Source organism: Propithecus coquereli, unplaced genomic scaffold (assembly GCF_000956105.1).
Source record: "Propithecus coquereli isolate 6110/MARCELLA unplaced genomic scaffold, Pcoq_1.0 Scaffold214, whole genome shotgun sequence".
NCBI lineage: Eukaryota > Metazoa > Chordata > Mammalia > Primates > Indriidae > Propithecus > Propithecus coquereli.
The window spans coordinates 6,345,557-6,363,669 of NW_012146523.1; the positions used below are offsets into that span (position 1 = coordinate 6,345,557).

At 37.1% G+C, this 18,113-nt stretch overlaps 1 protein-coding gene across 4 annotated transcripts in view; it reads left to right on the forward strand.

The window, feature by feature from the left end:
• RBMS3 (RNA binding motif, single stranded interacting protein 3) overlaps positions 1-18,113 on the forward strand; it is a 725,478-nt gene that overhangs the window by 621,489 nt on the left and 85,876 nt on the right. For 3 of the 4 annotated variants that reach the window (XM_012644534.1, XM_012644536.1, XM_012644535.1), the window contains 2 exons: positions 11,385-11,481; positions 13,690-13,740. In XM_012644534.1, the coding sequence (XP_012499988.1) occupies positions 11,385-11,481; positions 13,690-13,740 (148 nt within the window). The remainder of the gene's footprint in view (positions 1-11,384; positions 11,482-13,689; positions 13,741-18,113) is intronic. The other variant, XM_012644537.1, reaches the window with a different exon arrangement.

Consider the following 18,113-nt stretch of genomic DNA (forward strand, 5'->3'; position numbering starts at 1 on the left):
AGCACACACTACTACTCCTGGCTAATTTTTGTATTTTCTGTAGAGACGGGGTCTCGCTCATGCTCAGGCTGGTCTCAAACTCCTGGCCTCAAGCAATCCTCCCACCTCGGCCTCCCCAAGTGCCAGGATTACAGGCGTGGCCACCATTTCCAGCAAAGGTGCTTTTTGAGAAAGTGGACTCGTATGAATGAAAGTGGAGTTTGTAGAGATGAGCAAATCAGCCAGTTTGACGAGGGTGAAAGTTTCTTGTGAAGGAGCTTTGTAAGTTTAGAAAGTTTTGTTGCTGCCAGATTTGCAAGTTTAAAGATTTGGTTTTTAATTACTAAGCCTGGAGAGTCATTATGGGCTTTTTTTTTGGCAACAGAGTGATATAGTATTAATAATGAAGAATAAATTGGAGCAGGAAGATCCTCTAAGTAGAAAGCATGATTAACAGGATATTAAAATAGTCCAGCTATGAAAGCGTAAGAGTTTGTTTTAGAGTGGTCAGTGAATGAATAGGAGAAGGGAACCAAAAGGAGAGACAACCTGAAGGAACTAGTCATTTATGCAAATAGCCATCAAACAATTCTATGTTCCAGACTCTATCAAAGATTGGGGACTTACTGTTGAATAAGACAGGCCCAGTCTTTGCTCTCCTACGTTGTAGCAATAGAAATTGACATTAACAATTTTTCATTATTTATACAAAATCAGCATCCAACAGTGAATTGCAGGGTGTTATATAGAGTCTGGTCTTCCTCGGGTAGTTAGCTAAAACTTCTTTGAACAAATGATGCTTTAAGCTGAGAGCTCTGACAACATTGTATGACTGGATGTTATATTTGATGCCAGAAGAGAGAAACAAAAGTGACTCTGAAATTTTAGTCCTGGAAGGACTGGTGGTACCATTACCAGAAAGGTAAGGAAAAAAGTGGCAGGAAGATGAAATGCTCAATGTCAAACATGCCTAACTCATGAGATTCGTTAAGACAAAATTGATCAAGAGTCATTTGTAAACATAGAACTGGAATTGGGGAGTGATACCTTCTTACGCATCATTCTCTGATGCACAATTTAAAATTATCTAAAAACATAATTTCCCAAGTACTCGTTCTTATTCATTACAAGCCCAAAGAGAAAACAAAATTGAGGTTTCAGCTTCTAATCTGAGCAGCCAAAGGTGAACTTTGGGTGGTGCCAGGTTCGAGGCAGTGAGGACTGTCTAACACACAATGAACATTTTTCCGTTCTCCTGAAGATTTCTACCTCACGTTTCAAGTCACCACCTCTAGACCGTATTGAGATTGCTGCAGGTACAGCTGTCAACCTTAAATCATCTGAAATATGATATGTCTTCATCTATACCTTATATTAACAATGTAATGTTGCATCTTTTGAACTATTTGAACAGCTGTAAAAGTGGTTCACCCTTTGCCTCTGCCCACTTAGATCTTTACAACAATGAATATTTTCCTCAAGAAACAAACTTGAGAAGCTAAGGATACCCAAATTCTTGATTTTATCTAATATTATATTATATTATAGTCTCTAATCTCATATAATAAAGAACTTTATTCCACTGAAATTGAGCTTATCATCTTCCCTCACTTCATTTCCTTGTCTTTCTGCTAACGGTACCACCAGTCCTTCCAGAATTCAAGTCCTTCTTATCCATACTTCCCTGTCTACTGAGTATTCCTTTCAGCCTGTGCATATACTCAAGTCTTTCCCACCTACAAAGAGGGTAGAAACAAAACAGCCCTTTCCTGCCAACAGCATCACTTCTAGCAACCACACCGTGTTAGCCTTGTCTTCACTGGTAAATATCTTCAGTTTTCTATACAAACTGTTTTCACTTATTCTTCTCTAATTTAGCCTCTTGAGGTAGAAATTTTAGTCTAAAACTAATTGGAATTTTCCTTGCTGATGTCCTTGACCTCCAAATTGACCAGTTGTAACTGACACTTTTAGTTCTTATACTATTTGAAACTTTGCTCCATTTGACTTTTCTTTTTGTTGCCATTTATACCTTTTTGAAACTTTCTTATCCCTTGGATCCCACAACTTCATTCTTTGCTCTTCCTTCTCGATCCCCACTCTTACTGCTCAGTCTCTTCTGATTCCTCTTGTATGTGCTTTCACTAATCTTTCTCAGGATCTAGTTTATTCTCACTGTTTCTTCTTTCTGGTTGATCTCATCCACTCCTCTTGCTTTCAGGAACTGAAGACTCCCAAGTTCAAATCTATAACTGGCTGCAGAGATCTATCATCTATGTTTCTAACTGTTTATTAGGTATTGCTACTAGATGTCTTTGTCTCAAATGGAGGTCATTATCCTCATTAATACTTCATAATACAAACCACACAAATTCAAACAAAAAATGCTACATGTCAAATAATTTTTTCCTTTGTTTAAAACTCACTCTAAAGCTGTGGCGCCCAAACCCTGGGCTGCAGACCAGTACAGATCCATGGCCTGTTAGCAGGAGGTGAGCGGTGAGCAAGCGAGCAAAGCTTCATCTGTACTTACAGCCGCTCCCCATCGCTCACATCACCACCTGAGCTCCGCCTGCCATCAGATCAGTGGCGGCATTAGATTCTCATAGGAGCATGGACCCTACTGTAAACTGCACATGCGAGAGATCTATGTTACGTGCCCCTTATGAGAATCTAATGCCTGATGATCTGAGGTGGAGCTGAGGCAGTGATGCTAGCTCTGGGGAGTGGCTGCAAATACAGATTATCATTAGCAGAGAGGTTTGACTGCACAATAAATGTAATGCACTCCAATCATCCCGAAACCATCCTTGCCCCCCACCCCCACCCCATCCCCACCCCCAGTATGTGGAAAAATTACCCTCCATGAAACTAGTCCCTGGTGCCAAAAAGGTTGGGGACTGCTGTGCTAAAGCAATTTTAGGCTATAAACTCCAGTTCTATGGGCTCTTTCTTCTGCTACATTCTTCATAATCAAATTGATCAGTGAGATTTGTTCAATCTATATCTGAAATATATCTTCAACCCAGTCCTTCATCCCTGCCACTTGTTGAGTTTATTCAATCACCATTCCCTACCTGTACTAAGCTGCTTTGTACCTGCCTTTAATGTAATTCCCTTCCACACCATTTTCACATTTCTTTGTGAGACATTTTTAAACAAATATAATCATAGAAATCACCTACCTACCTGGTTTAAAGTATTAAGTGGCCTTATACTAACTACAGAGTGAAATTCAAACTCTCCCAAATGACACAAAAAGAACCCCATGATTTGGTTACTGCAGCTGAACTGGACTGTGTGTGATTCTCAGAACATCCCATGCTGCTTTGCAGATCTGTGTTTTGTTACACGTGGAATTTTCTCTTCCTGAGTTCAAACACGGCCATACCTAATCATCTCCCACATACTTTTTAAAGATACTGTTCTCATTTCAAGAACATCATTAATCATACCAAGCAGATCTAGTTACACAATCAGTTGTAAGAGAATCAACATAAGCGATGATTAAGAATGTAAGCTTCAGAACAAGCCTACCTAGATGCACATCCAAATTCTGTCATTTATCAGATGCGTGACCATGGACAAGTTGTCTGCACTCTAGTTTCCTCCTCTGTGAAATGGAGATGATAATATTAGTATATTTTCAAAAGACTTTATAAATATTAAAGGAATCTGATAAGGTACAATGTAATCATCAGTGTAAATATTGATGTTATTGTTGCACTCTATTTGTTATTCCCATAATACATTTGACAATTAGTCTTTTTATCATGTAATTAGTGACACTCATATGTATTTCCCTGCTGGACTATTAAGGTAGAGACCATATCTTATTCATTTTTATAGACTGTTTAGCTCAATATTGTAAATGCCAAATCAAAATTAGGAAATGTGACTGATGACGTCAGCCTGGCTTTGGCAAGTTGACACCAGGGAAACCATTTACTTTCCCAGCCATGAACCTAGTCCGTCCCCATGGAAAATCTTAACCAGATTCTTTTAAATACAACCTCTGGTTTCACCTAAAGCAGTCAAACTGCCTTCGAGTTTCTCAGGTCCTGAGGTAAGATTGGAATTTTGGAAGCATTGGACTATCTATTGTATTGTTGATGACAAGAAGATAGAAATTTTACATAGTGAAATTCAAAGAAATAGGAAGTTTGTAGCTAAGTAATCTTATGCATTTGATATTTCTTCATAGAGATTATTTTAAAAATGTTTTGCTCATCTTTGATTTTATTACTTTATGTGGTAACAACCTAATAACAGGGCACTAGTAGAACAACTATTTCTATGCATATAAGATGTCAACCACAAATATTTTCTCAACATACTGTCCCTTGGGTTAACATTGGCACATGCCTTTTACAGGTATGGAAGCTGCTATAGATAGATTTAGATAGATTACCTACCAAGGAATATAACGTGATTGTCCAGAATAGAGTGTGGTATTCCCTATTCACATGGCTGTATTCCATCTAGCAGCCAAAACTAACTCAGAGATAAGTAACCTAACAGAGAGACAAATATGTATTACTGTAGGGATGAGGCTGGTCCCATTTTACAAATAAAAACTGGTATTCAAAGATATATTTGCAACTTATGCCAATCCAGTTAATTTTGTTAAACATTACTTACTGCTGAGGCAGTTGAGTTCAACAAACTTCTTTTAGGTATTAATTTATTGTACTGTTGAAAATCATTTTGGTTAAAAATTTGAAAAAGAAAATTTTATATCATGTTAAGGACAATGGACATATATATGATTCTAATATGAGATGGAATGCAAATATTAATACTACTGCCATAGAAGCACAAAGAACTACAAGATTTATGTATATATTCACTTATATATGTATAAAGTATTTCTGAAAGAGTACACAGAGAAAAGTGAAAGTCGGTCTCTGGAGAAGGCCAATGGAGTACTGGGAAATACGGACAAGAAGGAAACTTATCTTTCACTGTTTACCTTTTTATATTTTTTCAAAAAGAAAAATAAAGACAATTAATTCCTTAGTACCACAGAGGAAAGGCAGTTGTGTTCTAAGGAGGAATTTGGAAGGCTTCTTCATAGTGCACTGACATGAGCTTTTCCTCTTGGAAAGATGCCACATCCTAGCTAAAGGACATATTTTATGATCTTACGGTATCCTGTAAGTGTATACTAAGCCATAGGGCATTCTGACTATCATAAGCAAATATGTATTTGCATTGTAGCTAGTAGCTCAAACTGCATAAACAGTTAAATGTTCTGAATTCTATAACCTCCACATTAATACAAAAACATGAAACTGAAATAAAGACTCCCAAATTTAGCTTGATTGTTAGCTAATGAGGAACAAACATTTTGTAACTAGACCATGGTGTATCTGTGCTGTTTGCATTTGGGCAGTAGAAAATATCAGTTCTGTCATCTGCCTGAATCTATTCAAATTATCACTTTAAAAAAATTATTTCAATGTCACTTCTATCTAAAGCTTTGAAGGTTAGAGTGAAGAAGTATCTGTGTCACAACTGAAAAGTAAAAACCTTTGTACGTTTTACTGTAGGCTATCTTACGGGAATAAAAACACCCATTCTTCTTCTGGAGCTATTCAGCAAAACTCTATAATTTGTTTTTACTGATGCCCTATTGCTTCTTTAGCAGTCCGATATAAAATTCTATGCCTTTCAAATATGGGGATTGGAGGTGAGGAATAATCCCTCTCATATTCAAAATCTCATCTTTCCTGTGCCCTTTTCACTGAAAGGTGCTGTGTAAAAGCCTCTTGGATTGTTTTATTTGAATAAAATGTATTCTTGGGGGAGATGTGAAAAGAGTGTTTTCTATAGCATTGGTTTGCCAGCTGTTTTATATGGGCATTTGATATTAAGTGATACAGAAGCCTTACCTTATTACACTAGGAAAGGAATCTAATGTGAAGGATATGTTGGTATTACAACAAAAATGACCAATAACTTATTAATCTTGTGCTATTGTATTACCCTGAGGATAGTATTCATGGTTCCAACTCTAACACTATTGCCTGTAGACATGAAACACAAGCCAGTGCTGTTTATTTCAGTGTGCAAATAAGATTTTATATGTTTTTTCTACAGTAAAAAACATTCTACCCTAGGGTTGTTGATATATTCATGTTATTTTTATTGTCAGTGAAATAAGATTTCACCATATTGCTACTGACTGCCAAATCCCTGAAGATGACTTTTCTGTGGGCAAAATAATGTCCTGTTAGTGACCTAGACTTGCATTTCCTGGACTTCTGGAGGGCACGTGCCTTTAACGCCAGAGAACCAAGTAATCCTTGCATTCCTTTACGTTTTTCAAAGACCAGCTTAGAGTTCTATAGATAATATTTAGTTAGCTCCTCTTAGCCACTTTGGCATTTGGTATTTCTTTTGTGTGAAAGAAACTTTTGCAGAGGTAACTAGCTCATATGCTTAAGGCAAGGTTTCTCAATCTCAACATTATTAACATTTTAGGCCCAGAGAATTTTTGTTGTGGGAATTGTGCTATGCATTGTAGCACGTCTAGCAGTGTCCCAGACATTTACCCACTAGATGACAGTAGTCCCCCTCCTCCCACAGTTGTGACAACTACAAATGTCGCCAGGTTGGACAAGTGTCTCATGCCTGTAATGCTAGCACTTTGGGAGGTCAAGGCAGGAGGATCACTTGAGGCCAGGAGTTTGAGACCAGCTTGGGCAATATAGCGAGATTCCTTTTTCCCTGCAAAAAAAAACAAAAAAAATGTCCCCAGACATTGCCAAATCTCTGCTGAGGGGTGGAGGGCAAAATCACCTGTGGCTTAGAACCACTGAGCTAAGGGCTAAGGATAAAAAGGGCACTTGGTATACACATAATGCTATGTGAATCTTGGCAAAGAAATAACTCTTAAGAGAGTAAAACTATTTCCAGGAAAATAGTTTATTAATCAATTCATTCCCCATTTCTGTTACAACATTTGCAAGGCATAATATGTATGTTACCAAATATAAACACATGTTTAGAATTACCTTATTTTGTTGTTATGGCTAAAAAGTTCCATCAATTTTCTCTTTTCTGTTCCACAATAACATGACACTTCTGTTTGAAGTATTTATTTGGATGTTCTAATTTTTTTTTAACATGAAAATTGTGCGGAAGTGTTTTCAAACCCATGAAGGACACATGGCAGGAACTGAGAAAAAGCTACAAGATTGGGAAACACATTCTGCCGTTCTTTGGAGTATGGCCCTGTGTATTTTCTTTAGGTATGGTACCTGTAAGCCTCAGATGCAATAGTAGCCTCTCTTGTCATGGTTTAAGCAAGGCTTTCCAGTAAATTCATCTGGTTTATGTTTGGACTTGAGAAGAGCTTATTTCGGAATACCAGAATTAGGGGATCAAGACAGTGCTCTGAGTCCATTCTTCCCACTGCATTTTTTGTTCTAAATGACTCTGACTTGAGTGGCAGTATTGGAACTTGTTGGCAAGTATGAAATATAATTCTTGTTTGATGGATAGGATTAGAGCAGATAGACCAAAACTGCATTAAATTTTCCCCCAAGAGTTCTCTTTGCTAGTATCAGTTTACTTGGCTGGTTTCTTTATGCTTCTGCTCTCTGTTTTCCCCATAGAATTTCCTGTAAACTCTGCCTGTCAATCCAATCTTTATTGCTTTCATTTTTAATACTCCAATTGGTACATTTTACAAAACAGATCAGCCACACTAAAATGTGATGTACAATTTGCTCTGTCTGTATAAGAGGCTGAATTTGGGTTTCTACCAGAAGTTAAATCACTGCATAATGTCTAAGAAGGACTGTTTGTTGAGTGGTCTTGGGTGCCTCTGATGTCATTATGAGCTCCAAATAAGTTTTTCTGTTCACTGCCTCATAAATAATGTCTGTCAAAGATAAGACCTAAAGGGAATTTTTAAACGCTGACCATTATTTTCATAGGAAAGGACTGTGTTCCGTAGTTACTAATGTCCTTGCATGCTCAGAAAGCAGGTATTAGTTAAGCTTCCATTGAGCATTCACAAATATGTGATGTTGGTCCATCTCAGGGCTCTTGTCTCTTGATTTCCTACCCATTTCAGGGACCCCTCCGTTCTCCCATCATCTTGGCACTGACCATCCTGTACTATCATCACCACTGGATTTCCTAAGCTGTTTTGCATTTATTCATTCATTCGGCGTATAGTTATAGGCTCTGTTCTAGGCAACAAGGCTGATACATACTCAACCCTCTTGGGGCTGACCTAGAATGAGAAATAGTCAATACATACATTGTGTTTGTCAGTTCGGGATGCTATAACAAAGTCCCACTGACTTAGTGGCTTAAATAACAGAAATTTATCTCCTCACAATTCTGAACACTAGAACTTCAAGGTGAAGGTTTTACCCAATTTTGGTGAGAGCTGTCTTCCTGGTTTGCAGGTGGCTGCAGTCTTGCTTTGCCTTCATAGGGCCTTTCCTCAGTGTGTGTATGTGTGGGGAGCCAGAACTAGAGTTTTCTGGTGTCTCTTTTTTTAAGGACACTAATTCTATCCCATCAATTTCCTGTCCTTATGATCTCACTCAACCTTAATTACTTCCTTAGAGGCCCCATCGCCAAATACAACCACGCTAGGAGTAGGGGTTAGGGCTTCAACATATGAATTTTGGGGGACACAAACATACATTCCATAGAATACATAGAGAATTTTTTAAATTACTACTTCAGATAGTGATAAGAGCAATAAAAAAATAAATTAGGATACAGGGTTTAAGAGCAATTGGGGCAGAGATGGCAGTTGGTAATTGAGACACTGGCCTCCCTGAAGCTGGGACATTTGAGAGAGACCAAAAATGAAAAAGAGGCAGCCGTATGACAATTTGGAGAAGTGAACATTCTAGGTAGAGAGAATTGCAAGTTCAGTGAACAGATGGGAGTGAGAATGATGAGATCATGGCACAGAAAAGAGTGGTTGCATCCTAAGTGCGGTTGCATCCTGGTTGACTATGGGGAGAGGGGTAGGAAAAACACATATCAGAGAGGTAAAAGTCGCCTTATTGCACTGGCCAGTACAACGAGTTCAAATTTTGTTTTCATTGCAATAGAAAGCCTTTGGAAGGTTTTAGGCTGATTAGTGTAAGAATAAGCTATAATTCAAGTGAATAAATAGAGAAATTCTATAGGATGTTTTAGAGTCTTCATTCTATGCATAGTAAATGCTCAATAATTTTTTTAAGTGGAAGGATGAAAGCTTTCTTACATAGTAATTGTCTTTTTTTCTTAAAGTCACATTTATTAGGTATAATGTACATAGAGTATATTCACTCTTTTTAGGGTACAGTTCTATGATTCTGAAGAACAGACACAGGCATGCAACTGGCACAAAAATCAAGATATAGAATATCCACAGCCCCTTACCAAATTTCCTCATGCCCTTTGGAATCAGCCCTTTCCCCTATCCTGCTATAGTTTTGCCTTTTCCATATTGCAGTACAATGAAATTATATAGTGTATAGCCTTCTGAGTCAGATTTCTTTCATTTAGCATAATTTACTTGAGATTCATCATGTTGAACGTATCAGTAGTTATTTCCTTTTTATTGCTAAGTAGTGTTCCATTGTGTGGATGTACCACAGTTTGTTTATGGATTCAGTTAAAGGATATTTGGGTTGTTTCCAGCTTGGAGCAAGTACGGATAAAGCTGCTATAAACATTTGCATTAAGGTTTTTGCGTAGCAAAAGTTCTTATTTATCTTTAGTTAGTACCAAGGAGTGGGATTGCTGGGTCATATGGTATATGTATGTCTAACTTTATAAGAAACTGCCAAGCTATTTTCCAAAATGACATACTGTTTTGCTTTCCCCCCAGCAATGTGTGAGAGTTCTACTTTTTCTGCATCCTTGTCAGCACTTAGTATTGCTTTTTTTTTTTTTAACTTAGTATCATCTTTTTCTTTGCAATTCTAATAGATACGTAGTCTATGTCTTTTTCTTAAACTTCACAACTATAAACTTAGGGGTCCAGTGTGTATGGATAATAAGGGTGTACTGTACAGTGGGGTAATTTTTTCATCTATATATTTTTTTAATCCAAAGTGTATGCCCTTATAAAATCCTTGTTAAGATATAAAGTAAATTTAGTACTATAATTCCGTAATCCCTGCTTAAAGATTTATAGTAACCTAAAATTGAATAATTTACTCTTTGAATCCTGCAAACCTTAAATTCTAGCTCTTCTACAATCAGTGAGAGTCTTATGGAAGGCTTTCTTAGAAAAGTAATCCATGAAATTTTCTACTCAAAATATCAGTGACCCGCGAGGCTTGATGAAGACTTTGTCCCCCAAATTCTAACTTCAGTCATACTATTAAAAAAATAAACAGAGTAATTAAGTTTTACTAAAAGTATGGAAAAGTAAAATAATGATACCATTATTCCTGATAGGCATTTTTGCAATTTATCTTCATATCTCTTATATATTTCATCTCAGGCAATCTGAGATCAATTTCATCAATTCTATGCCTGACCACTCTAGCCTTTCACTTATCAGCGAGACATGAAGCAGAATACATGGTTTAAAATTCAGCTGAAGAATTTGAATATTAAGTAACTTATGGACTCTACAGCATAGTCTGAGCAGAGATGGGCATACCACTATTTTCATATCCAGAACCTACCCTTTAACAGATCTCCAGAAGGATCATCCATCCCTCTTCTGTTTTGTAAATTCCCAATCCCGCCTGATATCATTCTGTAACTGTTCAATTAAGGGCTCTGGGCAACTAGAAAATTCAGTGCTTTTCACAAAGTCTACAGGAATATATTATATAGATTTAATATCTCTACCAGTGCCTTGATTAATTCAAGAAAACATTCCTATTCCAACCTAAACAAAAATTGTCCTCTTTCTTCTCTTTTCATGGAGAAAGTATTTTCTGCATGAGAGCATGGGCCCATGCCTAGCATAAAATATCCAGAACTTTCTAGAAACTGATCCTTATTTCTTGAATGAGTGGATGCAATTCATGTGTGTGTAACATCATCCACCTTTATACAGCTTGGTGTTTTCATTTTGCCTTTCTTTCAAAGAGCTTTCAAATGACATTGCCTTTTCTTTTTTTTTTTAATAATGCCTTTGGCTTTTCTTCTTCTGTTGGTTAAAGACTCATTCACTTGGCATAAGAGAGAGATTTTGTGTTGCTAATTTTATAAGATGACTCGACATTGTCATTTTGTTCAGAACAATTTATTTCTTTTAGTGGAATCAGATACTGTAAATCTCCCGAATGCTCCTGTTAACAGTTGGTGGAAAAACATGCAGGTAGAAACCTGTCTTTCCCAGAGGTGCTTGATAGCATTTGGTTAGCGGCCAGGCATGCAGCAGCTTCATGAATCTTCTTTTTTTTGTTTTCTGTTTGCAGATTTTATTCTTCACCGTACAGTATTGCAACCAACCGCATGATTCCACAGACATCTATCACGCCATTCATTGCTGCTTCCCCTGTCTCCACATACCAGGTATGTCCAATTTACCTGCACCTTAGGAGAGATCTTTCCTTGCCAGCAATACACTATTTAGAGGCAAAAAGGACACAGTAGAATTAAAAGAAAAATTGTCCTCATATGCTTGAGTCACATCTTAATGTAATAATGCTGAAGTTATCAATCAGCCTGTACTTTCAAAGGCCTGTTTGCATCAATTCACTGAATAATAAGATCCACTATGCTTTTCATTCTTCCCGCTGAGTTTTCATGATTACGCTACTTTCCAACCAACATTAATACAGCTCTTACCACTGGGAAATTATTTTTTGTTGTATGTTATTTTGGTTGTTCACATTCCTTATTGTGTCCTTTCTGAAAGCACATTTCTAGCAATTCCTTTCCTCACACCAGGATGGTTCATCATTGTCATCTCATTTTGTCATGATTGTCCTGGTAAAGCTACACAGACAGATGTTAAATCATACTTCCCAAGAAATAGAGAAGATTACCAAAGTGGTGAAAAGTTGTTTCTACTCCCTGTTCTTACTTCATTCTCAGTTCCAGAGAAGCAAAAGAGACCTCAGGGGTTCCGCATGTCGAGATGCTGGAAAATCTGAGCCTCCATGTGTGTCTTAAACCAGATGTTGTAACCAGTTAGTTCCAAGTACACAGGTGGATTGAAATAGTCACACTTCTTCCTAAAAAAATATTTCTAATTTTATTCCTTTGAGTTATCAGATACTTGATATTACTCCCTGGTGTTCTCTACCTAATATTGTTCTTTAAACAATTCTTTCAATTCTAATTAGAAAGTGCCTATAAATGCTGCACGTAGAAAGAGTCTAGTGTCACTTTTTTAAAAAGTTTGGAGAGAGAAAGAGAGAGTGAAAGCGTGTGCATGCATGTGCTTCTCTATATTTTGCAGATCGTTGGGATGGATGTTTTACAATGAGTAAAACTGTAATGCTGACTGCTACTAATTCAGTGAAGTTTCACCTTATTCTGCTACTACATTTCAGGATGTCCCAGCTGTCAGAGAATCAAACTTGAGACTGTACGCATTTTTCCTTAACTGATTTCCCTGAAGCAGATCATTTTCATTCTTTTTCTGCACTCAGACTCTTGAAACATATCCGTGGGTGAATGGAATAGACTTTTGTTTGAATTGCATTAGAGGGTCTCAGAATGGCTGATTTCTTAATCGCCTTTCCTTGGGACACCCAAGGATACGTGCAGGTGTTGTCCAGTTTTTGTACTTCCCACAGGCCTGTCTGGTTGTAGTGTGCGTGCGTTTCCTTTTTTTTTTTTTTTTTCCTAATCTTGGCCTCTGTTTGAGCCAAGACCACCCATTGAGCCACAGTGTAGAGCACTTTGGTGACATGAATAAAATATCCACAGAAAAGTGACTTTACTTGGGAGGGCTCATAAGTGGAATTTAACTCCAGCTCCCTTTTCTCAAAAAGGGATTAGAGCAATTTCCTATGTTGTTGAGTCTCTCTTTTCACCACTATTTTTTTAATCCAAAGTGTATTGAAATTTTGTTGATGTGAGGATATTGAAAAACAGAATCTTCGGGGTTCTCTATGTGACATTCAGCTTGTACAGGCTGACTTTCTCATTTGGCTGACACATGGTACATATAAGAACAGTTGGCTGGCTCAAATACTCATTTGTATTTGTCGTACCAATTACAAAGAGAGGAAAAAAAATTGCAAACATGCTTAACTTGGGTTTAACCCAAATCACTCTCCTAAATTTCTGGTTTATCTTTTTAGTTCTTACCATAACTTTTACCACTTGGACATATTTCTAAGATGAGATCACTTGAGCATTTGAAGTTATAACTGGTGACAGAAAAAGAGGAAATCTTAGCAGTCAACTCTTGCTTCCTTCATTACTTTCCAGGGAATCCCCTGAGAGTTGACCTCCAAATGGTCTCTGAGGCCTTCTAAGACTTTAGTCTTCAACATCAACCTCAAAATATGTTCCAAGACTTAGCTTGATCCATGTGAGCACTGAAGCCAGCTCCAGTGAAATGAGAAGTTGCTTTACCTTTTACCATGTTTCAGGGACCAAATTAATCAAGTTTAAGAATTCCCTTTTATCCTTCATTTTGAGCACTAATTAGCTGTAAAGTCAGATGGACTCCACTTTCTTATGACCTAGTGTGACTCCACTGAACGCAAGAACCAAGTTCTCTCTGTGATTGCCTTGTGCTAATAAATGCTGTTTGATGCATAGGTCCAGAGCACTTCATGGATGCCTCATCCGCCATACGTTATGCAACCAACAGTAAGTGTTCTCAGTCACCTGAGGCTAAATGTTTCTATTATCCGAGTGCAAGCTTTTGGAATGCATAGAAGCTTTGGGGTAAAGCTTTTATTATATTCTGTAACTCTTTCAGGCAGCCATTTTCTCCAGATAAAAAGCTGTTCCTGAAATTCTGCAAAAGCATGTACAAGAGAGAGTTAGAGATAGATAGAGAGAGAAAGAGAGAGCGGAATAGTGAGCGAACTTTATTGGAGGAAATATCAGTCAACCTCCCAAGCTGATGTCTACCATTTCTTATGAATGAGGAATTTCTGCTTCATGCAGGAGCTCAGAACTCTGGACAAGTAAATTCATTATAAAAGAAGAGTCTTTTTGTTTCTCTTCTCTTTCTGTTATGCTTTGCTTTCTTTAGCCGCAGTCTATTGTGCTTTGGGGGCAATTTTAGGTATCGTGGCCAAGTGTTGATTTGAAGCGATATATTTCAAATATAAAGGTAGTTGTCTACTACTAGATGGATGTAGATAAATAGCCAGGTGGGTAAGTATTGTTATATTAACTAACTATAGCTGTTCTCTTTTTCTGCAGTGGAAAATTTCTTCCAAAAAATATTCAAACTCTATTTTCTACTTGCTAGATTTTCCATTTCGTGGCACAATATTACATCAGTTTCAAGTGAAAAGTATGAAAAACTACATTAGAATCTAGACTGGAGGCTAATGATTACATTTATCTTTGTCTAGGTCTTCCAGGCTTTCTAGCTCTATAGAAGCACAAGATAGAGATTTCAATAGCAACACGCTCGTGAGAGTGCGAGACAGGGAAAAGAAGTCAGACTGGAAGTTGTGTGACAGGGCCTCTGATGACTCTCCTGGGAATGCCTTTGTTTCCTCATCTGCACCTTTGTTTTCTTTTCTGTCACTATATTTAACAGTGCTTTTGGAAGGATCAGATAAGAGAACATATGTGAGAATAATGTAGAAAGCATGGCATGCTATATATACTTATTACTATTATCCTTATTATTATTGAATGTGTTAGTTGTACCAAGAAGAAGCAATGCTACATTTTAACGCCTTTGGAAGACCATTTTAAGTAAGGTAGCACATATTAAATACCAGGGAGCTAAATGTACAGGCATCCATTTCCTGGACTCAGGATCAGAGAATCTGGTTTTTATATTTGGGCTTTGTCCATCTTATTTTTTAAATATGGAACTTTCCATGTTGCTCCTGAAACTTCAATAGTTTGTTTTTTATTTAAAGAATAAAATATATATAGCTTACCACAGCAGAATTTTGGACCATAATTTGCAAATCCCTCTGTTTACTATTATTTACACACCTTGGGGGCTTTCTGAGTTCATCTGGTCTACATTCTATAAATCATACCAATATGCAACATATCCAGGCTAAACTTTTCTGTCCAAGTCATAAGGTAAAATTCAACATGTGCTGCCAAACCAATATATAGCATAGCACAGACTGAGCCAACAAAGGAAAAGGGAAGTCCTGCCAAGTTCTAAAGAGGACACTTTCTAGAAGGAAACAACCACCTTCTAAAAAAAAATAATGTGTTCATCTACAGAACACTAATGTTTAGTCCTCACACTGAGGCTCATCATCATCTCTTTGTGGCCAAAAGGAATGCTCGTCTGGCAAAGTTGTAATATTTTGTCTAAGTATGTAAGAGTCTTCAGTATTTCTAGAGAAGTTAGGAGAAGGGAAAATGATTATATGGGTCTTTATTTAAACTGTCACACAGGACATTAGCAAAGATTTTCATATACTTCCCTCTCTATCCAAGCACAGCTTCAGCCCCATGTTTGCATGTATTATTTCTCACACATCTTCCTAGAGCAATAGGGGTGTGTGTGTGTGTGTCTGTGTGTGTGTTTTAATTTTTCCCCTTGAATTTTCCTTGCTGCGGCTACATCTCACTGATATTATATCACTACCCATGACTAGATTGTGCATCATGTTTGGGCTTAGGCCATTAGGTTTAAAATGTAATGTTTATGGCTGGGGTGGATTCCTGGATAAAAGAAGAGGCTAGGCCACCCACCACTTTTGTTATCTTTAACATAAAAAAAATTACTGTCATGGAAACAGGGAGTTTGTACCATCAACTGCTTTGTAGCTGTCTTGCTGTGTATATTGCATAAGTAACTTCATCCAACTGACCTTAGTTTCATCATCAAAGTTGGGGTTAAATTAACCACTCTGTGACACTAAAATATAAAAACATACAAACCATCAAACAGCAAGAAAAAAATGCCTGGATCTGAGAAAAATAAATGAGGAGCTTGATGATTAATAACATGGATTCTTGGTTAGACATGGGGATAGAAAATTCTTCTTAGCTATAGGGTGTTGGGCAATTTACTTAAACTTCCTGAGCCAATTTTCTCATCGGTAACATGGACATAATAATACCTAAATAATTATGTGTTTTGCTCATTGAATAAAGTAAAATATTAAAGCCCTTAAAATATTTCCTGGAAAACAGCAAGCAATAAATTATTATTGTTATAAAAGTAGACTTCTCATTATGCTTAATATTAGCCCAATTATATACAGCGAGTGTTGTTATAAGAAGAAAATGGAGAATAGGCAACTTTATTGAGAATCACCTATTTTTACCACATTCATAATGCTTATTTAACTTAATATGCTAATGAGTTTGGTAGAGAGCCCCTTTGTGGCTATAAATAAGACAAAGTGCTCAGGTTAGTGCTTATTTCATTTACTTACAAACCATCCGAGACATAAAACTTTAAAAAATGCCCATTGGGTACCTCCTTTATCAGTAATGGGAGCCTACTTTACAAATAAATTCAAAATGTCAATATTCACATCTCAAATATGTTTACCTGTAATTCTAATTTGCTTGCAACTTTTCTATCACATTTTTTCTTTTCTCATTTTGAGAGAATATCATGCATGAGCTCTCTCTGTTAGAGACATCATCATGCGTGCATACTGACTCCTGAGTGGGAGCCCTTCAGGTTCTTTCTCAGGCTTGACTTGAAGGGCTCTAAGATCTCAATCAGGTTTGCATCTGAAGAGAAACACAGTGCTTCAGCAAGCTTTCAAGTAGAGCACAGTGCCCTTGGTCACTTTGCTAGGGTGGATTAATGGTTAAACGGGAGGGGTGGCAATTGGTAAGAGAGAAGTGAATGATACAGAGAAGGGAGAGGTACAGTAAAGGCATGAAAAGAAGAACAGAAAACATGGGTGTATAGTTTGCTGAAATTTGCCATTTAAGTTTGTTTCTTTGGAGATTTAATTTTCTAAGTAGAATACAGTGTGCTTTTTTGTAGATTTAGAAAAAAACTCTGGGAAAAGGGATAAAAGTCTCACATGGGTTATAACCATCATCCTGGTATTTGAGTGAAAAAAGATCTCTGTTGGACCCTGGGACCATTTTGGATCTCCTGGAAAGTTGTCCAGCCCCACTTAGGGAAGCAACAGCATTTCTGTTTGCACTTTGTCGTTGATCACCTGAACAGACTCTGAGGAGAGAGCACTGTTAGGCTAAATTAGGAATTCCCTTTTTGCTGTGAGGAAGTGAAAATGCTGACTTTGTCAAAGCAATCGGTTATTTGTTTCTGTTTCTCAGCACAAGGTTCTGCACTGTACTCTGAAATCTTACCATTACGCTGACAGAATTTTAATAGTTGATGGATTGCATCAAATATCTACTCTACAGAGCAGCATGTCACATTGGAATGTCATGTGAATGCATAATTGAAATTCCTGTGTTCCAGTACATTCGATATTTTGTTACATCTGTGCTACTGACAAGGAGAAAGATGATAGTTCCCAAGAGGAAAGAGTTCCATTCCCTTAAATTCTATTTAGGCTCATTTGAATCATAAATCTTTTTTTCTTCATATGGTTAGTGTTATATCATCTCAGGGAGAAAGGTCAGCTTTCATTTTTACTTAATTACAAATTGGTTATCTAATTACAGTATTCCAAGAAATGCAAGATGCCCTTATTGAATCAATAGATGATTTGTTGCCATGCATGGCTAAATTATAATTTTTATGATTAATAAACCCAAAGTTTACAGCTACAGAGCAAATATAACAAGGCTGTTTAAGAAAGCCCCAGAATACTTAATTTTGTCTTTCTTTACCTTTAAACAGGTAAGGCCTAAGGCCTAGTTTTAGAGTCTGTGTCCTACAAATTTTCAGGTATGTTTTCTGAAAAGGGATTATCACTAAATTTGGAAAGAATATTAGAATTCTGTTCAGAAAGCTAGATACCACCCTTTTACTTCAACACCTGAGCAGAGCAAAAATCATAACCTTCATGGTTTCATTACTAAAGAACTAAAGAAAATCCTTTTGCTATCCAAGGCGTTAACATACACACACACACACACACACA